The sequence below is a fragment of the Sminthopsis crassicaudata genome, chromosome 3, assembly GCF_048593235.1.
Source record: "Sminthopsis crassicaudata isolate SCR6 chromosome 3, ASM4859323v1, whole genome shotgun sequence".
In the NCBI taxonomy this organism is placed as follows: domain Eukaryota; kingdom Metazoa; phylum Chordata; class Mammalia; order Dasyuromorphia; family Dasyuridae; genus Sminthopsis; species Sminthopsis crassicaudata.
In genome coordinates this window covers 261,095,382-261,119,070 of record NC_133619.1, presented here as the reverse complement: position 1 = coordinate 261,119,070, position 23,689 = coordinate 261,095,382, and the positions used below count along the sequence as shown (strand labels likewise).

The following is a 23,689-nucleotide window of genomic DNA, read 5'->3' as shown; positions in this document are numbered from 1 at the left end:
ATTAAAATGAAAAAATGTCAATGAATTTTGTATAAACCAATTTCAAACCAAAGTTCAACAGCAACGTACAGATCTTACAATTAAGCAATATTACATGTGGGGTGAATCCTATCTGAAAGGCCAGAGTTGAGAAATTACTTTATATTACACACCTGAATGCATTAAAATAAAATATAACTTATGTTTGTTTCCCTGCAAAGATTTTGTAAAAACTTCATTTATACTCAACATCTTTGAATTTTTACACTGAACTGTGATCACTTTTGCATTAAGAACTCTATAATTTTTTCAAATGATATTTCATAACATTTTTTTTTACAAAGCAGAATGTCATTAACAAAAATGACGATAAGAAATTGTTACATTCTTGAAATATATTTTTCATGTTTAACTGTTTAGTTCTTTAAAATTTTTCAAAAATCCTCATTAGTTCAAAGTCTTTTGCAAGCAAATGTGTTCAGTAGTTCCCCAAACTCACCACACACTCCAGTTGTACAAACTAAGCACCAAACAATGAGGTTCTGATCTTGGTGTGGTATAATGCTTCAAAGCATGCTGTCCTTCAGAATCTCTGCCACAACCCTAATGAAAGAAAGAAGCTAAAAATTACAAAACTTTATGCAAAAATCCACAAGCTAACATGAACAAGGAAGATGACTTGTTTTGTAAAAAAAAAAAAAAAAAAAAATGAAATATTAAGACTCCAATTCTTTATTAAAACTTAAGAGTCTCCAAAGTAATTAAAGCCAAAATTCAAGTTTGAGGAAGAAGGTAATTATGAAAAAAATCAGATACATATTTATAAGGGAGAACTTTTGGAGAAAGGAAGGCATTGGGGAAGAAGAAAATAGAAAACTAGGTCAATGAAACATTTTTTAAAAAGGACATAAGAATTCAGGGAGGTCCTAGTATTAGATTAAAAATTAAGATGTAATGAAAAATCAAGTTGTATGTCCTAGATCAATGCCTTTAAGTACCACCTTGTGTGTATTTTGTGGAAATCTTCATGTTTGTTGCTCTCTATTCAGTTCACTTAATTTTTGTATACACATATATAAACATATTCTTTATGTTTGTATATGTTGATATTTATAAGATAAAATCATATATTGAAAGTAATTCTCTCAACCATTTCCTCTTTCCATTCCCTCTAAAATCTAAGTGTAAGTCATCTTTACCTGTCATTTATCCTTTTCAATTCAATGCAATAAATATGAAGTACCCACTACATTCAAAGCATGGCAACTAGGTGGCAGAGCTGACAGAGTGCCCTAGCCTCACACATTTACTAGCTTTATAACTTAGGCAAATCACTTAATCCTGTTTGCCTTAGTCCCTCATCTGTAAAATGAACTGAGGAAGGAAATGGCAAACCACTCAATTGTCTTTTAACAAGGAAACCCCAAATAGGGGTAAAAGAGAGTTGGACACTACTGAAAGGACTCAACAACAATATACAAAGCACTAAACTAAGGACTGGGATTCAAAGACAAAAATGAAATAGCTCCTGCCCTTTAAGCCTTTATGAGTTTATAAGCTTCATTAAGCCTAATGAGCTTATATTCTCTGAATTTTGAATTCAAAGAGGAAGCCTCTAACCATTAAAAAATTAATACAAGGTAATCTAAGAAGAGTCAGCCCAACATATACAAAAATGTTTGTAGCAGCTTTTTTTGAAGCAGCAAGGAATTGGAAATTGAGTTTAACAGATCATTTGTTGTCTTGAGGTTGGGGAACGTAAGGAAGGGAGGGGAAAAAATTTGGAACATGAAAGTTCCATATAATACAAAACAATACAGAAATGAATGTTAAAAACTCTATTTATATGTTTTTGGAAAAATAAAATACTACTGAGAAGAAAAAAAAAAAAAAAAAGGAAGAGAATCAGCCACTGGAAGTCAGAAAAAGAATTATAGAAGAGCTGGCATCTGGGCACTTTGGGAATGTTCCAGGTGTGGGAACCAGTATATGCAAGTGAGCAGAAAAGAGTCAGAATGTCAAGTTTAAAGAACAACTAATTGATTTAAGTCTGGCTACAACAAAGTACATGAAGAGAATTGATATGAAACAAGTTCCAAAAGCTATGTGAGAGTCCTATTATAAAATTAGATATCAGATTAACTTTGTGTATTTAAGGCTATGCAAAAGTCAATGTTGAAAAATTATCCATGCCTATGTTCTAAAAATAAAAAGCTTTAAAAAAAAAAAGAAACTGTCAATAGGAAAAATTATATTAAGAAAATTAAATTTAAATAAGTGTGTGTACACACAAAGAAGTTTGTGTATTTCACCCCTAAAGCAGTTCTCAACTTTTTTGGTATCATGAATCACTGTAGCAGCTTATTGAAGCATTAGATTTCAAAAGAAATCAATTATAGTGAAATATAGATATCAAGGTTTTTTGAAAAAAATTCATGGACTCCAGATTAAGAATTCCAGTCCCAGAAGCTACCGGGAATTAATGATGATTTTTGAGAATGGGATTAAAACTATCAGACTTGTTTCAGAAACATCAATATAAAAAAAAAAAAAAAAAAAAATTTACTTATTTATTTTTACATGCATTTTATAATCTATTCCCTCATTGCTCCTCATGGAACAAAAACAAAATTCTTATGATTCTTAGTCCAGCACATAATAATAATAATATTAAATCCCACATTAGTCATGCCTAAATGGATGTTTTAGGCTGAATTTTAAGTTCATTACTTTTCTGGAAAGAGGTGAATGGCATGTTTCATTTCAGTCTTCTAGACTCATATTTTATGACTGCATTCTAAAGTCTTTTAAGTTTTGTCATCAAAGAGAGAAACCCCTATGATGGTATCACTGTATAAATTGTGATATTTCTACTCACTTCACTTTGCTATTAGTTCAAAAGTTTCCAGTTTCTTTTAAACTATCACTTTTTTCATTTTGTATGGGACAATAATATTCCATTACATTCACATACAACTATTTGTTTAGCCATTCCCCAGGATGCACTTCTTTATTTTCCAATTTAGGGCTATTACCAAAAAATATTCATTTGGCAGTTATCTATTGGAGGGACTGGCAGGGAAATATTGGAAATAAAGATGCCTATTAGGACATTGTTATGATACAGCAGATAACAGACAATAATAGCTATGGGAATAGAGCAAGAACTTCTGTAAAATGAAAAAAACTTTGCAAATGATTAATACATGTGATGGATAAGAAAGAGACAGATATGACTTTGAGGCAGCAAACCCAAGTGACCAGAGGCAATGGTCATGTCAATAAAACTAGAAATGTGATGAAGCATTGAGTTTAAAATGATTTTCACTTTGAACATGTTGAGTTTGAAATAATAATGGGACATTCAACAGGAAATGTCCAGCAGGCAGCTGATGATGCAAGAATGGAGTTAAAAGAAGAACAGGCAAAAGTGGCTGACTACAAGGCACATAATTTGCTCTTGGACACAGCTCCAACAACCTCCCCCGCCCTCCCAAAAAAAAGAAAAAAAAAAAAAAAAACTTGCAACAGGCTGAAAAATTATCAAGGAATTTATTAAGTAATTACAAAAAGAATTCTTCCAAAATTACACAAACTACACAACAAGTCAAGGAGAAATCCATGGGCAACCGGAAAGAAAGTTATCAGCAATGCCAGAACCATCATAGCAAACAAGCTAGCCATGATCCACTTCTACTAGAAATATATAACCTGTCAAATACTATATAGCACTATATTTAGAAGCAGAGAGGAAAAAAACCCAGGGTAATCTGGGAATACATAGTAGAACCCTACAAATCACTAGAGAAGAAATGATGAAAACAGTCCAACAAGGCCCAAACTACGAGACATAGAATAAGTTCTCGATTCTGTCCTCAGATGCCACAAAGGGCTCTCTCTATATTCTTCTAAGTGGAATATATTTAAACAGCATGAAGGCTTGCTAAGGCCACACATTCTTTGCCTATATTCTTTCCAGAGTTTCCTATTAATTAAGAAGAAAATTGAATGTCTATTGTTCCTATGTAATAAGTAATATACTGAAATTTTCTTGGCTTAAGCTATGGTGAATAGCCTAACAGTTCAACTGAGAATCTCAACAGAGGAAACTAATTTTAATGTTAATTCCTTTAAAAGAATGTATAGAAGTTGTCTTAAATTAAAAATTAAACTTTACATAGGATTATAAAAGAGTTGTACTGAAAAAAATAATGTCTTGGCTACTACATGATGCAGTTTGCTAAAATTACATACATAGTCTTCTGCTTTCAAGTAGTAAATGGTGTTTTTGTAAAGGCTGTATGCTTTTATTTCATAATATTAAAAGTCAAACTTAAAAAAAAACAAAAACATAACCGTGCTCAGAAACTCAAAAATCTGGGGGAGTCTAAATTCTGGAGGTAGACATAAGTCTAAGGATCTAGCAGGCCAACACTTGACCCACAAGTTCAACAGGGGGCAAGGCCTGATCCCAACATAAGTTGTCTTCACTGCCTAGACCAAAAAAAATTGCCTTAGGCTATGAATCAAATCCAATTTACCTTGGATAATCCACATGCAGCTAAAAATCTATACTACTGGTTTCAAACTTTTCACTATGAACATTTATACTACTTAATTTCTCTACTTCATTTAATCTTTAGCCCAACCTTCTCTCACTAAGAGTTATCACATTAAGGGAAAGGGAAATAAAGTAGATTAAAATCAATAGTTTCAATAATTGTAACACTCCTTGAAATGAGTACCTCTGATAATATACCCATAAGGAAGAAAGCTCATAGCACATGGGTAAAAGGTAGTTTTATTGTTAGAAAAATATTATTCCAGTAGCAGGATATATACCTTTTCCTAGGGAAATATAGTGGTAGTAAAATAAATGAAATTACTGTAACTTATTCATTGCAGGTAAGAGACTGCTGCTGAAGCTGAGTAAGCTCAATGCATTCAATCTTAAGTTATTTGGCACAAACAATTTAGAAACACTAAGTAAATCATAGAAAATGTATTTTTTGCAAAAATAAAATTTTCAGAAATTATGTTCTGACCATATACTATCCTATGGTATGAAAATTTTATTTTTAGGGAAATACTTCTGGCTCATTTCAAGAAAAGATTCTACATTTCCACGTCAAATAATAACTGAAGAAAATTAAATTAATACTACTTTGATTCCTAAAAATATCCTTCTATGTCTTTGAGTTGAGCTTAGGAAGCTTGAGAGATTTCTCTGAGTCAGTTTCAAATTCTAACTAAAAGAAAATAGGTAGCCCCATTAAACTCCACAAATTAATTTGGTACAATGGTATATACCAAAAGATATGTCATCTGGTTTATCTTTTCCTAGAAGATAGCAAGTCTGATAGTTTTGGTTCTCTAGCAAAGACTACAAAATACAGATAAGTCCTGTAAAACAATGTCCACCTTTCTTAGGATAGCCAACTGTAATGCTCCAACCCTTGAACCTATCACTTTTTCTGGATGCCTACCAAGACTCCTTTCTTTGTTGTGAGTTGATAAAGAGGATCTCTTCCTTCTCATCCTGAGGTTGCTGGCTTTACTGAGACTGTCAACCTGACCTGCTTTGTTCCCCTCCCCCACAGAGGCAATTGAGGTTAAGTGACTTGCCCATGATCCCACAGCTAGGAAGTGTTAAGTGTCTGAGAACACATTTGAACTCAGGTCCTCCTGGCTTCAGAGCTGGTGCTCTATCCATTATGCCACCTAGCTGCCCCAGACACTCTAATCTGCTTTCTTAATAGTTATATGAGTAATGGTTAATAAAGTGATTTTGCTCAATACCCTATACCACTGTTTACATTTATTAATTTTAATTGCCACATAACTGACATTTATATATTTTAACATTGCTAAGAAGTCAACAACCCTGTAGATTAAACAGTACAAGTATTATTCTCTCCAATTTATAGATGATGAAACTAAGACTGTCATAGGGTAAGGGAATAAGATCACACAGTTTTAAGGCAGGATTCGAACCAAGGTTTCTTTACTCCCCTACCTCTTAAACAAAATCAAAACAATACCTGATGGCCACATTTAAGACACATCCAGATTGAAGGGTTTTCTTCATTATCCCCTTCAGGTTTATCTTTTGTTCTATTGTCAGTCTTGCATTCTTGGCAAACATTCCATTGCACATTGATCAAAGATTTTTTCAAATTACTTTGTTCTAATCCTTTTCGAATATGTCTGCACAGAGGTTCTGTTATTTAAAAAAAAGAAGCAGCATTAAAGAACAAAGAACTTTGCTTGTGAAATGTCAGTCACACACATACAAAAAATTCAAACTTAAGCATCAAAACTTCCTTTCTGGCATATGGCAAATAAGTGTAAAAATAACTGCACAGCCTATCATCAAATTTTTTACAAGCTAAAAGCTAAAACTGGATCATGATATGTGATTATTCTGTACAATACAGAAACTTTATAAATATAGAAATTTAGGAAAAAAACTTTCAACTCTTAAATCTGTAACAAAAGCTGACTGTACTTGTAAAAAACATTTTAACAATAAAACTTATCTTACTTAAAATGTTTTTAAAATAATTTAGACCAAACTCATTTTAAATAGTTTATAAAGACATACATAATATGAAGTTCTACTAATTTTCCTTCTAATATTTCATCCTATTTTAATGAAGAAATACAGTGAAAAACAATACATTTCAGAATATGAAAATTATCCCCTCCAAGCAATCAATCCAATTTACTATACCTAAAATTTCAGCAGCATCATCAGACAGTACAGGTTTTCCCTTTGTACGTTTCTTTCCCATATTAGCGCTCTGCAGATTACCTAATAATGCATAAAGAATCTCCTAGAATATGAGAAACAAAAATGTGATTACATGTGAAACAGGAACATAACCAAGAAATACCTAAAATACCATAATTTCTATTCTGAGAATACTTTATGTTTCATAAAGTATTTTCCACATATATTACCTGATTTAATTCGTATATATGACAAGTATTTTATTTAATTCTTCAGCTAAGTTTAAATGATTTGTTCTAGTTACAGGACTAATAAGCAAAAAGTACTTATGTCTCCACATACTTAATCAATGTAGTGTTCTTTCAACTACATCAAGCTTAATTCTTGATAAAAGGCTTTACTGAAAATAACTTTAAAATTACCATTTTTTTTTTAAAGTGCTAGTCTCCCTAGGTAATTTCTATGATCCTCTCAAGGAATGCAAACTAAAATTTCTATTATACTCTAAAAACTAAGAAAAATTTTAAAGAAAATAAAAAATAAAATCCCAAAATAAACTCTAAAACCAAATTTAATTATATCCAAAATTCGCCTAGAAGAACATAAGATTAAGACTATTTTGTAGGTTTCTTTTTTCCTTTTGATCACTTCTTTTTTTTTTTTTAAAGCTTTTTATTTTCAAAACATATACACGGATAATTTTCAACACTGACCCTTGCATAGTCTTGTGTTTCACATTACCCCTTCCTTCCTCCCACCCCCTACTCTAGATGGCAAGAAATCCAATATGTTATATGTGTTAAAATATGTTAAATCCAATATGGATCACTTTCTTCTTTTACCACATGACATGATAGCACAAATATAACAAATATAATCATCAAACTGCTCACTAGTTTTAGAAGAGAAGAAGGAAAGGAAGGAACTCAAAATCTTATAAAAAAAATAAATGCTAAAAAGTTTCTTCACATGTAACTGGGCAGAAAATACTATTTAAAAATAAAATGCCTAATTAATAAAAAAAAATTGCTTATATACTTTGGTTATCAATTGATGCTTTTCGATGTCACTACTAGTAATTTTTTAAAAAATTAGCTATTTGTTTTATTCTTTGTTTAAAAAAACTAACAGCAACATCCTAGTTCCTTTTAATTATCAGTTTAGTGTTTTCTTTATTTTCTTTGATTTACAGGACTTCAACTTGGATTTTAATTAGGGTTGTTACATTTCTTGTTTTTCTACTTTAGTTTTGAGCTCAATTTGTTCATCTAGTCTTTCTCTCTTTTTCTGCTATAAGCAGTGAGAGTTATTGCACAATTTCCTAGAAGTATTGCTTTGACTGCACCCCAGGGGGCGACAAGGTAGTACAGTAAATAAAATTCTGATCTTGAAATCAGAAATTCTCAACCTCAGACATTTACTAGTTATGTGACCCTGGGGAAGTCATTTCACCCTATTTGCCTCAAGTTTCCTCAGCTATAAAATGAACTGGAAAAAGAAAAAGCAAGCCAATTCCATATTTTTGCCCAAAAAAAAACCCCTCAGAGCTCATGAAATCAGACACTACTGAAAAATGATTCAACAACAATGATGTCATTTTGGGGGTTATGGAGGAGAAAAAGCTAAAGTCGACCTCCTATTCCATTATCTTGGCTCTGCCTCCTAGAAAGGAGTCAACGGTATCACATTGATCAAGATAAATTTAGAAGACAAATTTTGTATGATTATTTGTATGATTTGTATACCATCAGGTAAGTGAAACAGAGATGTTGAAAGTCGTGGTATTTGATAGCTATTAAAATGTTAATGAGAATTACTTTTTATTTTTCTTAGAGATTTATTGTAATTTTTAACTTGTGAAATATATTTTTCTAATTACACTTAACAATTTTTAACATGTTTTTCTAAAGCCTTCAGGGTCTAACATGTTTTTCAATGTTTAAAAAAGCATTCTTTGGTCTGCATTCAGACCATCAGTTCTTTATCTGGTGATAGATAGATTTACCTCAATTCCTTTGGAATCATTTTGAATAATCATTTTAGTAATACCTAAGAATAGTTACATCAAATTTTTGGTTTAGTTCTGGTCATCTCCATATGAAAATCTGAAATCTCTATTTCATTGGATGACCATTTTTTCTTTGATGAATTATGCTTAATTTTGCCAGATAAATGATTCTCAGTTGTAGTTCTAGCTCCCTTGCCTTCTGGAATATCATGCTTTATGATCTAATCCTTCAATATTATAGTTGCTAAATCCTATGTAATCCTCACTGTGACTCCCTGATACATGAATTGTTTCTTTCTAGCCATGTGGTAGTATTTTTTCCTTCATTTAACAGTTCTGAAATTTGACTATAAAGTTCCTTGCAGTTTTTAGTTTGGCATCTCTTTCCCGAGGTAATCAGTGGATTCTTTTAATGCCTATTTTGCCCTCTGATTTCAGGATATCAGGCCACTTCCTTGATAATTTCTTGAAAAATGTTATCCAGTTCTCCTTTTGATTACGGCTTTCAAGTAGTCCAATGATAATATCATCTTTCCTAGAACTATTTTTCAGGTCAGTTGTTTTTCCCATGAGTATTTTATATCTTCTATTTTTTCATTGTGAATTTGACTGATTCTTGATGTCTAAGAGTCATTAGCTTCCACTTGACCAATTCTAACTTTTAAAATGGTGTTTTTCATCATTCACTTTAGTACTTTCTTTTCCATTTGGCCAATTCTACTTTTTAAGTAGTTTTTCAAGCTGTTGACTCTTTTTTTTTTTTCATAATTCTCTTCCATCTCTCTCATTTATTTTTCCAAATTTTTCTTCTACCTCTCTTAATATGATTTTAAGTTCCCTTTTAGGCTCTTCCATGATTTTTTTCTAGGATTGAAGCCAATCCTATTTTTCTTTGGGGTTTTGCTCACAGGTATTTTGATACTGTTGTTCTCTTCTGAGTTTGTCTTGGTCTTTTTTGTCATCATAATAATTTTTTGTGGTTTTTGTTGTTTTTGCTCATCTTTCTTCGCCTTTTTCCCTTCTTTTAAATCTGAACTTTGTTCCCAGGAGGGAAGGAGTACTGTTTCAGGCTTCTTGTGTCAGTGGCTGCAGACTCTGGCTGTCACCTAGTGCTACATTGCTGTTGCCCTGAAGCCCAAGGGACACTTAAGTGGTGTTTGAAATGGCAGGTGCTCCAAGTGGCCCTAGGGGTCTGACAGTTTATATGGTGCAGAGCTGGGGTCCTAGTGGTGGTATCTGGAATGTGCTGAAGTCTGATGGGGTGTTTCTGCATTTCCCTGGAATTATACTGAAAGCACATAGCAGGCTTTCTTTTTTAGTCCAGGTACCCACTGGATTAGTATCTACCTACTTGCCAGGAGCTGTGCTTAAGCACACTGAGGTCTGGCTGCTGGGAGATGCGTGTTTACCCAGGGCCACACTGAAGAACTTGGTTCCTGGAGTCAGAGTCCACAAGCTACACTGGCTATGCCAGTGCATGTAGAAGGTGCAGTGTTGGTGTCTACCTGCTTTACCCCACAGGAGCTCCAGTTCTCTTGATGATTTGCCAAGGTAGGGCTTGCTGCTGGCCTGCTGGGAAACTTCCAGTCCTGGATTGAGCTCCTCTGCTACCCAAATGAGACAGACCCCTCCTGCCAATACACCAAGCTTCCAGGAAGTCTATCCTTTAAGCACTTATTTTATCTATAAATAATTATTAGGAGATATTATGCCCAACTAGAGGCCAACAAAACTGGTAATTTAAATGAAATAGATGAATATTTTTGTAAATACTTTCATTCCTTACCCACCCTGCAAAGGCATGTAAGGTATGAAAGTCTGGAACTTTTCAGAAGTTTTATTTATTAGGAATTGGAAGGTAGAGCCAAGATGGTACAGTTAAAGGAAGACTACTCCATCACCCTATTTCCAAGCTTCTGCAAAAATATCTAGAAGACTCACCAGACTGAATACTTATGAGGAAAAAGTCAATGAATCATTTGTCCAGTACAAGTTAGATCAGGGAAACTAATTCAGAGTTCTTAGGATATTAGAAATGGAGTCTGGCTAAAAGTATTCTGTTATGGAACACTCTAATACCCACAAAGTACTTGTGCACCAAGGCAAAAGAAGGTTCCAGATCTATTCTTGGGTACTTCCTGTACCATGTAGGAAAAAAGTACCAATTTGTAGCTTTGGTATCCAGTACCCATTTTTGAATCAGAGATCTAGGTAGACTGACAAAGGGAGCTGTCAAGGGAAGAATTCTCACAGAATTAGTATGGAAATTGGATTTCCACAGAGTTATGAAAACTCAACTAGAGAAACAGAGAAATGAAACCTAAATTAGAAAAATAAAACTGAAACTTAAGAAATGGAGGTTAGAAGAGGCAAATAAAACTGATAAAAGGAAAATGTAATCAGGAGTGGGAGATTCAGACTTGTAAATGATTGTAAAATGTATTCAGAAATGAGGACTTAGAATAAGAAACAAAAAGCAAAACATAGAGGTGGGGATTTGGAAGGAAGGTGTGGTAATATGATCAGAGAAGACTTAGGCTTGCCAGAGTCTCTTCAGATTGTATAGTACTCAGAATGAACTACTTCCAAATGAAGTGAATGCCAAGGAAGAAATAACATTGTTCCTCTACAAAGAAATGAGTTTAAAATTGCCTTTTTTATAAGGAAATCTGAGACAGAAATTTCAACCTCAGTGCTGTCACTGCCCCCAGGCCTAGATTTCCAATAGAATGGGACCATTTACTGGGAATGGTCCTAAGCCAATTTTCAGCTCAATAGAAGTAGCCCACCAAGATAACAGAATGAAACCACTCTATCTTGATTCCCAGAGGCAGGCCTCTCCTAAAGAAGTTCATCCAGAGTTCAAGGAGAATTTCTCCCCTTAAAGGAGTTTCTCAAGCATTTACCTCATGACTTCTCCCCACCCTCCAGGGTAGCTCAGTTTCAGGGTTTCCCCATAATTATAAAATGTCATTCTTTTTTCCCTGGCCAATTGTTACTCTAATCTCTAAGACTTAGGTTTAAGTGTTATATCTCCCATGATGGTTTTTCTAACTAATCCAGTCCACATTGGCCTTTTTGTTTCTCTGAACTCCTTAAACACTCACTGTACAATTCATACTGTCACTTAAATCTTATATCTAAGATTTAATTTATTGTCCTGTATTGTTATATATCCTCTCAGATCAATATATCTTCTCTAAACGCTTTCATGAAGATCAATCTCATATCACAAGGAGCCCATTAGATAATATAATCTATTTGACCTAGATACACTAAAAACAAACAAAAACAAAATTATTCTTCCAAACAAGCTCTACAACAGTTGAGCGTTTCACTGTACAGTTGAGGCAGGTAAGTGGTACCATGGATGAAAGTGTTGGACTTATGGTCAGGAAGATCAGAGTTCAAATCCAACTTTAAACATTTGCTGTGTGACCTTGTGCACCTTATCTGCCTCAGTTTCCTTATCTGTAAAAGAAATAACATACCTAAAATAGAAACAATAATAATAGCACCTTTCTCTCAGGGTTTTTGTGAGGGCAAAATGAGATTCCATTTTATAAAATGTTTTGTAAACATTAAAGTGCTATATAAATGCTAATTCTTGTTCTCAAATTCACAATCTCTCCTAATAATGTCCTTTTCTCACCATTCACACAGCTAACAACCTAGTTTAGGCTGTCATTACTTCTGATTTGGATTATTACAACAGCCTTCTAAATGGTCTCCCTGCTTTCTCCTGAAGCTTTCTGAACCAGATGAGGTGAGATCTCCCAAGACAGTAGTGAAAATTGAGTAAGGTTTCATTTCATCTACTTCAGAATTGGAGTAGGCCTGAAGGTCTTTGAGCATTGATCAATCTCAAGGGCATATGTAAGTCCCCTTCCTGCTATACTCCCATAACATCATTTTCTCCCTATTTTTGTCAAATATGGGCAACTATGTACTTATTGGCCAAGTTCAATTTCTTGGGTAGTTCCCCCTTTAGAATCTAAAATTCTCGACCAATGAGGATGATGGTCAGTGCTGGGAGGGGTATTTGTGTTAGGGACTATTTAAAGCAGTGGTCCTCAAACTTTTTAAATAGGGGGACAGTTCACTGTCCCTCAGACTGTTGGAGGGCCAGACTTTAGTAAAAACAAAACCTCACACTCTGTCTCTGCCCCTCAGTCCATTTGCCATAACCCAGCAGGCCACATAAACGTCCTCAATGGGCCACATCTGGCGTGCTGGCTATAGTTTGAGAACCGATGATTTAAAGTCAAGCCTGTCCTAAAAGGTACCTCCTCCCTTCCGATTGCTGGATCGACAGGAGGGACACCTGATTCTCTCCAGAATGTACAATAAACTTTTGCTTTGCTCCTGTAGATCTCTCTAGTTTTATTAAGTGGTGACCACTCACCAATTTGAGCTACACATTTCCAAATTTCAATCCATCCTCCATAACACTGTCACTACAGTGATCTTTTTAAAATACAAATCTGGCCATGTCATCTTCCCGTCCCAAATCAATTAAAAAACTCCAGTTGTTCCATATTATCACCAGAGTAAAATACAAACTGTTTTGGGATTCAATCCTCTTCAAAACCTGGGCCCTTCCTAACTTTTTAGTCTTATACATTAGTCCTCCACCATAATAATCTACTTGTTTTCTCTCACAGGTGTTGCTCAAACTTTTACTTCTGACTCTTGGCCTTGTCCTCTCATGCTTAGAATGTTCTCTTTTTTACCTTACTCTTGTAATCCTTGGCTTCCTCTAAAATTCAGCTCAAGTGCTGATTTTCTACAGGAAGCCTTTTATAGTTCCTTTCACTGCCAGTGCCTTTCCATCCAAAGCTACTTTGTATCTAATTTATACGTGCCTTTTACATATGTATTCATTGTCTCCCTCAAGAGAATATAACTTTTCTTGGGAGAAACCAGCAAAGTGCCTGATACAAATAGGCACATGATGTTTATTGATTGATTGAAGTCTCTATTATCTTCTTTTGCATTTTCTCACAGCACTTAGCAGAATACTAGTGTAAAGTAGATGATGAATAAGTATTTAGGATTCAACTACTCAATATATAGTAAGATATTCCAGGGACAAATCCTAGAGTGAGAAATACTCAGCATTTTACAACTATACAGAACATCACGAAAGCAAGTATACTGCTGCTTCAAATATACATTACAAGTCTGCAGCATCAGATACATTAAAGCCATTAAGTGTGAGAGTTTTAGAGGAAGCAACTTTAGGTAAATTATATCTTTAAGGTAGTGCACACCACACCTCAACCAGTTAGACAAGTCCAGGCTCCCATCCTCGTCTCTTTCATTCCTCTTCCTCCCTGTCAATTTCTTCTCCCTCAAACTATACAACATGTCCTTTGAATGTAATCACTAGCTCTTCAGTATGGCCTTCTTATGTTTGTTGCAGACCACAAAACTTTAGAATTAGAAGTGACAGTAAAGACTCTTAATAGTCACAGGACCTGCAGGAAGCAGGGCCGGGAAGATTACATCCAAATACTAGCCCCCAAGAGTTCAAGGAGGGTACCCCGGCTAGCACCACGTGAGAGCTACCACAAAAGCTCTTCCTACCACGTGGTTTCCCGAAGCTGCCCGTGAGTACCGAACCTCGCCCCCCAAACGGTGCTACCCAGCAACTGTGCAACTTTAAGGTCTCAAACCCAGTGGTCGCCTCAACTGAGAGAAGGGGAAGCCACCATCGACTTCTCTCATTGGACAACTCACTTAACTGATGGAACACGCAGCCAGTAGGACTGGAGAGCTGCAGTTGGGCAAAGAACTCGAGGAAGGAGGAAAAGGCCCTAAAGAGAGCAGCCGCGGGTCTAAGGAAAAGAAGGGACGGGTGGGAGACTCACGGTCCGGAGGACGAGGAGCGGCGCGAATGGCGTGTCAAGGGGAACGGGACTCACCTACAGATACTGCTCCCATAGCTGCCCCTCTAAAGAGTCCGCGATTACCCTTCGGCCCCACCTCTTCTAAGTGACGACTCTACCACGACGAAATCTACGCCCAGAGCAGCCCGAGGCCCCGAGTTAATTTCCGGAAAAGGGTATTATGGGATAGGAATTAAATGTTTAATTCTTCCCGGCGCGAACCACCGGGCCTCCTCGAGATGCGCGCGCAGAGGGGAGGACCCGGAAGTCCTGCTTCCTAGCCTTTGGGCAGGTAACTTGCCGGACCTTCCAGAACCTCTAATTCTGTTGCAGTATTCTTAGTGGGAGAGATATTTAGTTCAAAACCTTGCAGCTCCTCAATTTACCTAGGACCTCCCAAGCCGTTTTTTAAAGGACTGGGATCCGGAGAATTCTTATTTAATTCTAATCCATTTTGCTGGAAAAACAGATTCTACGTTGGCCTTTGCAGGACTTTTCAGGTTCTGTATGGCAAGAAAACGGGGAGTTCGTACCTTTCGGGCAGCGCCAGAACTTGAGACGTGGGGTGGGGAATGAGAGAGACTCACATCTGTGATCAGACCTTAGGTGAGCATAGAAAAAGCAGCGAAATTCCTCCCTAGTCCGAACCAGCACGGCAGACTGGCGTGGTGTAGGAGTCGTCTTGCAGCGTTGTCCAATTTTCTGGAGGGGAAGTGCCCGAGACACCCCTCTTTTCTAAACTATTGACAGGTCGCTCCTTTTCCAATTAATTGAATAGATGTACGGGGAAATGGGAGGAGACCAACTCCTCTGCCCACCTGCTAGTTAGTGTCTTCTGATCCCCTTTCCATTCTGTCGTCCGAGAACCTCTCTGCTGTGATACAAAGGAGATAACTGGAATTATTATAGGCAGAGCTCCTAGTTTCAAATCCTTACTCTCCTATTCCCTTGTTTTTCCCTTCCTGGATATCAGTAATCTTATTTATAAAAAAAGAGTTCGATTAAATGACTTCCAAAGTTCCTTTGGATACAGCCCTAAATGTGTGATCCTAGTTCCTTCAAGTTTTCTAAACCTTCTAGTACCTGCTAGAAAATTTAACTTGTTCCTGGAGATACCAAATGTCATCGTGACTCTCCCAAAATGACTTTTTTAGAGGACTCAGTCCATTCTGGCCAGATTTACTGCTATGATCTTTGGACTTGTGGGCCACTTTCCTTTCTTACCAATAAGTTTAGTATATGCATCATACTTCTACTTCAGACTCCTACACTGTTTGAATATCTCCCTTCAAATTGCAACTGAATTTGAGGTAAAGGAGAAATAATAGATATAGTTAAATTTGAGACTTAATGACAAATGCAATTTTGAAGGCCTGATTATTTTATATTTGCTTTATCAGAAATCATGTTTTTAAAATATCTTTTTAAAATCTCATTTCCCTAAACAGCCAAAAATGACTGAAGTTCAGCAAGCTGAAGCTCAGCTATCTGAATTAGACCTGTTGTCTAGCATGTTTCCAGATGAGAATGAATTCGTAGTGCATGATCATCTGGCTTTAGCAGAACTGAAAGACTACGTGGAAATGAGGACCACAGAAATTCCATCTTCAAAAGTTCACTTTACTATAAATATAAAAGTAGAGATTTCTGACGAATCTATGGTAATGTACTTTCATTTTTAAAGGAAATGTAGAGATAGCAGTTGTTAGTGCAAAGTCCTAAAATGTTATTGTTCTTCATTTTCAGGTTATGTTTTCTTTATCTTGTGCCCTCCCTTTTAAATATCCCACAGTCCTGCCTGAAATTACTGTCAGGTATGTTATGGAACATACAACAACAATAAATGTTATAGAGACTCTTTGCCAAAGATTACCATAAAGAACTAAGAAATACTCTTAATATTTTCAAGATTTGGCATAAGAAAATTAAGAAAAGTTTTTCTCTGCTTATGTTTTTCATCAGATCACTTTCATTAAATAGAACCCAACAGGCTCAGTTGAACACAGACCTAACTGCCTACCTTCAAAAAGGATACTGTGGAGAAGTCTGTATACTAAATGCAACAGAATGGGTTAAAGAACATGCATCAGCTTATATCAAAAAAGAACCCACATCTTCCACCATCACCACCACAAATCCAACTTGTTCAACAGATGTCATTTTCACCAGACTTTGGATCTATAGCCATCATATTTACAACAAGCAAAAAAGGAAATATATTATGGAATGGGCAAAGGATCTCTCCCTCTCTGGATTTAGCATGCCTGGGAAGCCCGGGGTTATTTGTGTTGAAGGTTCACAAAGTACATGTGAAGAGTTCTGGGCAAGGTTTGTTTATTTTTTGTGGCCCCTCCTCCCAAAATATTATCATAGAACTCATGATGCTGTATTTGTTATTACATAATAACAAAGTAATAATTAGGTGATTAAGTAATAATAAGAACTGATTGCCATCTATGTACCCAAGAACAATGCTAGACTTTAGAAAGCCGAAGACAAAAAAATGAATTTTTTTTTTTTAAGGAACTTATGTTCTCTTGGGAGGGAGGGAAATATTAGCAACTGGAGTAATCAGGAAAGTTTTCTGGTAAGATAGTTGTGTTTGAGCTGTGTCTTGAGGGAAGTGAAAGATCTTAGGTGAAGGTGAGAAGGAAGTACATTTCAGTTATATGTGAAAACCAGGGCAATGACATTGGAGATGGAGTTCAGTGTAGAAAAAAAAAAAAAGAAAAAAGAAAAAGCTAATTTGGTTTAACTGTAGAATATTGGAAGAAAACTAACATAATGAGGCTGGACAGAATGTTTAAAGCCAAATTATGAAAATTTTTAAACACATTAGAGGAATTTATATTGAATCCCAGAGGCAATGGAACCACTGAGATTTATTGAGGAGGGAAGTGACATGGTCAAATCTCCACTTAAAATAATTTTTCAGCTGAGTGGAGGATAAATTGGAGTGGGGAGATATTTAAGACAGGAGCTCCATTTAGGAGACCATTGCAGTAATCTTGGTAAAAAATTATGAAGGCCTAAAACAAGATGGTAGCTGTGTGAGTAGAGAAAAGGAATTGGATGTGAGAATGTAAGAACAGAAAATAACAAGATGTTGTAATGGATCATGTATGTGAGTTGAATGAAAATGAAGAGGTTCAAGATAATACTAAGATTATGAACCTTGAAGATGGAAAGAATGATTGTACCTTTTACCACAAATAGGATTGTTGTTGGATAGAATGGGTCGGGGGTAGTGAGGATTATTAGGATTCTTATAAGGTGCTAAGTCACTGGAATGGATAGAGAAAATAATTATCTAATTTAGCATGTTTCAGTATGATTGATCTGATCCTACAAAGAGATGTTATGGGCCAGAACTTGAAACAAGGTACTGAATGGAATTGAGGACAATGGTTAAATCTAATTTAGCATTGATTTAATCCTACAACAAATAATGGTTTCCTAGTGATGTAATGATTGGTGTGTGCTCAGGGTGCAGCGTATAATCAAGAAGCTCTCAGGGCCAAGGAGGACTTCAGGAGATTGAGTCAGGATTCAGTCAGGGAGATTCACAAGTAAGGCAGAATGAAGGAAGACAGAGAAGTGGTGGCAGGCTGTCCTGTGGAGAACACTGAAACCAAGATCCAGTAGTTTTCTACTAGCCGAGCCCCAAGTGAAGGAGATAAGATTTGAAGAGAGTAAAGGATCTGGACTCCTGGCTGCATTTGGGATTATTGGACTGAACTGAAACTAAGGCTGCCTCCAGAAGCTCCCCAAGAAACCTGTTCCCAGAGAACGATTACAATTTAGAGAAAAGAACATTACATAGGATGATAAGTTCTTTTGGGGATATAATGAATTTGAGATGTGTCTAGAACATGCACTTTAAAAAATTCAGTAGGCAGTTAATGTGGGCCTAGAGCTCAGAAGAGAATTTTGGCTTGATGTATATGTTGGTGAATCATCTGTATAGAATGTAGAGGGAAATTAAAAGAAATCCTAGGATGGACTCTTAGGTTACATTGATCATTAGAAGTCCTGATATGGAAGTTGAACCAAAAAGAAAACTAAAAAGGAACATTTGGATAGATAAAGAACCAGTAGAAAATAGGGTCATCAAAATCCAGAAAGAAGAGCATATCTTAGAGGAGAAATTGATAAACAGCAGGAAGGTCAGGAAAAATGAGGACTGAGAAAGAAAAATAAGATTTGGCAATTAAAAGGTGAGTTTGGAGAACCGTTTCATTTGAGTGATAGGATCAGAAGCCAGGTTTCAGAAGAGAAATAGAGGCAATGATTGCAGTCAGCATTTTTTAGGAGTTTGGCTGAGGAGAATAATGGTTTAAGGGGAATGATAGGGTTTTTTTGTTTGTTTTTAAGGATGGCGAGATTTGAGCCTGTTTGAAGTCAGTAGGGAAGGAATCAAAGGTAGAGAGATTGTAGATTAAATAGACAGGGAAATCTACTAGAAAATTTGGAGTTGATAGGATTGGGGGCATATTTAGGCATTGGTAAGAAGGATTGCTTCATCAGAGTGGAGGCTTGGAGAAAAGAATGGGAAGATATCTCAGGATTCCGAGAAGGAAAGCTCAACAGCAAATAGCCTCAATTTGCTTAATAAAGTTAAGTCAAGGTTCTGGGTTGAGAGGAAGAGAGAAGATGTGGAAGATTTGAGGAGAGAAGCAAGGGTTTGGAATAGCTGTGGGGAATTTGGTGTGCTCAAATTTGTTTAGGTTAACAGTTTTGAATTTGTAGTGTACTTATTCAGCATGGCATGCAATTTTCTCAAGTTCCATTTAGCAGCTCATAAGTAGGCATAGAGGAGGCAAATAGGGAAAATCCAGGATTATGTTTAGAAATAAGTGTCATACACTCGTGAAAATACTGAGCTAGGAAGTCTGATAGATTGAAGTTTAAGCTGTATTGCAAACTTAACTATGTAACTTTGATCAAGTGAACTTTTAGTTCAGCCATAAAATGAGGTATAAAAAGTCACATGAAAATAAGCCTGCTCTTAGATGAGCCCTTCTTCTAGCACAGGGAGTAACAATAATGGAAGTAGACAGCAGTCAGTACCACTTAGCAAATACAAGCTGAGCAAAAGTAGCTATCTCTTTGCTTTTTGCTCAGCCCCTAGGGAGCTTGAGCTAATTAGCAGGAAAAAGAAAGGAAGAGCAAATCAGTTTGGGGTTAGCACACTGAGGACAGAAAGATATATTTTTCATTTTTGTTACTTTTCTCCCTTGTCCTTGTAGATTTCCATTGTACATCTAATCCAGCTCTTACTCAGAAAGGAATAACTATTACAAAGATAGCCAACAAATAGTATACAGTTCTTGAGGCCACCCTTTCCGTTTATTGATAACTTTAATTCTAAAGTTAGAAACCTTTTCTGAAATCAGGCTGAAATTTGAATCTTTGAGACTTATACATTGTTCCTCAGGAGCCAAATGGAACAAGTCTTGCACTTGACACTTTTTTGGTCTGATTATTTTGTTCTTAAATGGAAAGCTCCCTAGTTTTTTCAATTGTTCCTTTTAAGATATAAAACCTTTTACCATGCTGCTGGTTCTCTGGAAACTGTAACACCCAAATTGAACACAGTACTTTAGATAGATGTGGTTTGACAAAGATACAGTTCACAGGAACTGTTACTATCTTATTGCTGGAAGGATTCTTCCACAATGGAACAAAGCTTTTTGCTTTTTTCTGACACTATTGACTTATCATAAGCTTATAGTCCACTGCCTCATACTGAGCCTGCAAACTATAATTTTCAGGAAAAAAATTATGTCCCTCATTTTATACTTGTAAAGTTGATCTCTTTAATCCAGATCTAAGAAAATATTTATCCCTGATTAAATTTCATTTTATTAGAGTAAGCTCAATATTGCCAGGATTCTGTCAACATTCAAACAGTTAGTAGTCCCAGCTTTCTGTCATCTATAGGCTAGATAAATATGGCATTATGCCTTTAGCTACATGTCACTGAAGAAATGTTAAAACAGCTCAGAACCAAGCACAGCTTGGCATATGAGCCTGGCCATTCATCTAGTCCCATATCCATCTTGTACTATCATCTAGCCCAAATCTTCTTAAACTGGGTCATAACTCTATATGAAGTTGTGTAACTGAAAGTGAGGATGGCAAAATTATGGCTTATTATCATATGTTTGATTTGCATACTGATCTTAAATATCCCTATACCCAAGGGTGCATAAAAATTTCTTGGGCAAAAAGTCATATGAGGAAAAAATTTAAAGAACCCCTGATCTAGGGTTTTTTTTTGTTTTTGTTTTTGTTTTTCTCACAATTATATGTGTTTTCAAATTATTATTCTAATCTAGAATTTTCTAAGTAATCAAAGTCAAGTTCCCTGGCTTATGTTTTGTTGATTCTTGACACTTGCCTTTTTTTGAAATTTAGGACATTTTTACTTCCCCAATCCTAAAATATCTCTTATTCATTACAGTGTTTCATAAATCACTGACAATGACTCAGCAATCACATTTGCCAGTTCTTTGATTTCTCAAGGGCATAATTCATCTTGGCTCAGTGATTAGAATTCTTACAGATTGCTTGATGTTTCTCTTACCATATTGTATATACATATTGTATTACTATTTACTATCAACTCACTGTTATCTGTTTGTGTCCTGGCCTTATCTATCCAAAGGTTGTTCTTAGTGGAGAAAAAAAGACATAAAATAACTGAACCTTCTCTATGTTGTTAGTTATCATTTATTTTCCTTTGTATCCATCATAATCCCTCTCTTTTTCTTAGAATAGCTAATTTTTTTTTTTTTTTTAGCTTTCCTTATCAGGTTCAGCTCATTCAGAACCCTAACAATATTAATTCTTTTCTGATAGTACTTAGGTATTCATTTGGTTATCTGTTCTCACTTCCATCTTCTGTGTACATATCTTTTGAAAATCTAGTTTCTTACTGAGTTTTTGTATAGCTGATTCAGTCTCCTCAGACAACTGCAATTTTTTCTTCTGATTGGAATTGTTTTTCTCTGTATCTTCAGAATGTAATTAATGCAAGTATTTGATCCTTCCTTCTTCAGTTGAATTCTTCTGTAGAATTTTAATCCATGAAATCCTATCTATCTTGTATGCCAGATTATGCTGGACCTTCCTTTTCATTATCACAAACACTAGGATCCTAAAGGTTTGTAATTCTTAACTCACACTCGCTCCAATTTTTGTTATTATTCTACTCCAGCAACTAGTCCAAAATAGAATTTTTCCTTGTTGCTTTCTTCACTTCTCCAAGAAAGAAATTCTTAAAGTGAGGACATTATTAAAGATAAAAGTGGCCAGTATGATTCAGGGACTATGCTAAGTACTTTACAAAATATTATCTCACTTGAGTCTTAACAACACTCTCAAGATATGCAATATTATTATTCCTCTGTGTCAAGCTTGTAATCCTGTTCCTCAGACTCCTTGCATATTTCTTCTTTTTGCCTAAATGGTCAGTAAATAGTATACATCCATCATACTTATATAAAAATGTAACTATATAGTAACCTATACTTTTACAACTTTCATATATTTTGTCTTATATAATTCTTGAGACAACTCTAAAGGAAAGATAAGACAATTATTATCTCTTTTACTGAGGAGGTAACTGAAGCACAGGTTATTAAGTAATTTTTCTCATATTGTGCAGCTAGTAAATGGTAGAATCAAATCTCCCAAATCCATGTCCACTGTTCTTTCCAACATATCCTCCTGCCTCTGTATTAATGGATACTTAGCAAATATCTCATTTTATATTTTGTTTACAATCAACTTTGTTAAGTAGTTAGGGCAAGTATTTCTTCCTTATTTTACAGAATCCTAAGGATTAGAGGTTAAATAATTGGCCTAAAATTAAAACTAATACAAATAAACCAAAAACCCCAATGGCATGGTACTGAATTTGGAGTCAGAAAACCAAGGTTTGAATTCTGTCTTTTGACAGTTTCTTTGTATAACCAAAAGCAAATCAATTGATCTCTCTGGATCTGAGTTTCCTTATCTCTAAAATAAGGATCTTTTCCCATATCTATATCTATGATCATCAGTCCTTATCCTAAGTACAATGGAGTAAAAACGGATTTTTCACTGAAATTCAAGTGAATGCTTTTTGTGGACTAGGCACAATGGAAAATATGTAATATGTTTAAGATATAGTTCTACTTTGAAGGCTTGTGCAATCTTGCAGGAGAGAAAGATAAGTTTCCTAAGCTATTAAATGAGTCAAATTCTTTCTTGTATAGCTTCTATTTTTTAAAGTTTCTGAATGTATTTTACATTTTGGAAAATTTTTCTTTAAAAATTTCTTTCCAGACTCCGAAGATTATCATGGAAGAGAATTTTAATTCGTCATCGAGAGGACATTACTTTTGACGGCACACATGATGAAATGCAAAAACAAAGAAAATTTTTTAGTTTTGAAGAAAAAGTTTTTGATACAAATGGAAACAGAGGAAATCACATGGATTTGGGTCAACTTTATCAATTTTTAAGTGCCAGGGGATGTGCTGATGTTTTTCGGATTTACTTTGGCATAGAGGGACAGTAGTTGAATAAAATGTACATAAATCATCTTTTTTTTTTTTTTTTTTGACAGTAATAGACTTTTGAATTTTCATTCCTATTACATTTCTTTGCTGAGGGACTGGCTGTGTTTAAACATTTTTAATCAAGATGGCTACCAGAACAAGGTAGTTAGTTCAGCTTCCCAGACCAACTCCAATAAAAAGCTAAAAGTAGTATAAGGCCAATTGATTGTGAAATCCAGCGAGAAACTACACTAATTGACTTTATCCCAGAACTACACAAAATATTAACCAAAAGCCCATAGATGATAGGAAAGCCATCAGCACAGGTCAACAAACTGAATGCCTACCTTGACAATTGAGAGTTTTAAAAATAATGTTTTATTTATTGCATACTTTTTTTTTAAGTAGTAGGGAATAGATATGTACAGTTTCACCTACAATTGTCAGACCAAAAAAAAAATTGTGCCTTAAGATTTTATTTACATAGTATTGAAGAATTGAGGATCACATATCACAATGAGGGATCAGA

General features: G+C 35.2%; 2 protein-coding genes across 5 annotated transcripts in view; one reads left to right on the top strand and one right to left on the bottom strand.

The window, feature by feature from the left end:
- Window positions 1–14,770, bottom strand: part of USP16 (ubiquitin specific peptidase 16) — a 36,786-nt gene extending 22,016 nt beyond the window's left edge. The window contains exons 1-4 of the mRNA XM_074300613.1: window positions 14,648–14,770; window positions 6,713–6,815; window positions 6,021–6,199; window positions 479–582 (exon numbers count right to left, since the gene is read on the bottom strand). Coding sequence (XP_074156714.1) covers window positions 479–582; window positions 6,021–6,199; window positions 6,713–6,773 — 344 coding nt within the window. The 5' untranslated portion in view covers window positions 6,774–6,815; window positions 14,648–14,770. The remainder of the gene's footprint in view (window positions 1–478; window positions 583–6,020; window positions 6,200–6,712; window positions 6,816–14,647) is intronic.
- RWDD2B (RWD domain containing 2B) lies at window positions 14,504–23,200 on the top strand. Of its 4 annotated transcripts, XM_074300627.1 has the most exons (6): window positions 14,578–14,787; window positions 15,102–15,217; window positions 16,060–16,272; window positions 16,358–16,425; window positions 16,574–16,939; window positions 22,946–23,200. In XM_074300627.1, the coding sequence occupies exons 3-6, from the start codon at window positions 16,066–16,068 to the stop codon at window positions 23,178–23,180; spliced, it is 876 nt and encodes a 291-aa protein (XP_074156728.1). In that variant the 5' UTR covers window positions 14,578–14,787; window positions 15,102–15,217; window positions 16,060–16,065; the 3' UTR covers window positions 23,181–23,200. The 4 variants fall into 4 exon arrangements, with proteins under 4 accessions (XP_074156730.1, XP_074156729.1, XP_074156728.1 ...); XM_074300629.1 differs by lacking the exon at window positions 15,102–15,217 and having other exon boundaries at window positions 14,504–14,903; XM_074300628.1 differs by lacking the exon at window positions 15,102–15,217 and having other exon boundaries at window positions 14,515–14,787.
- Window positions 23,201–23,689: the final 489 nt, after the last annotated feature.

Coding starts and splice junctions, on each gene's coding strand:
- RWDD2B (XM_074300629.1), top strand. CDS start 16,066: ATGACTGAAGTTCAGCAAGCTGAAGCTCAGCTATCTGAATTAGACCTG. Junction 16,426..16,573: donor CTGCCTGAAATTACTGTCAG/GTATGTTATGGA, acceptor GTTTTTCATCAG/ATCACTTTCATTAAATAGAA. Junction 16,940..22,945: donor TGTGAAGAGTTCTGGGCAAG/GTTTGTTTATTT, acceptor ATTTCTTTCCAG/ACTCCGAAGATTATCATGGA.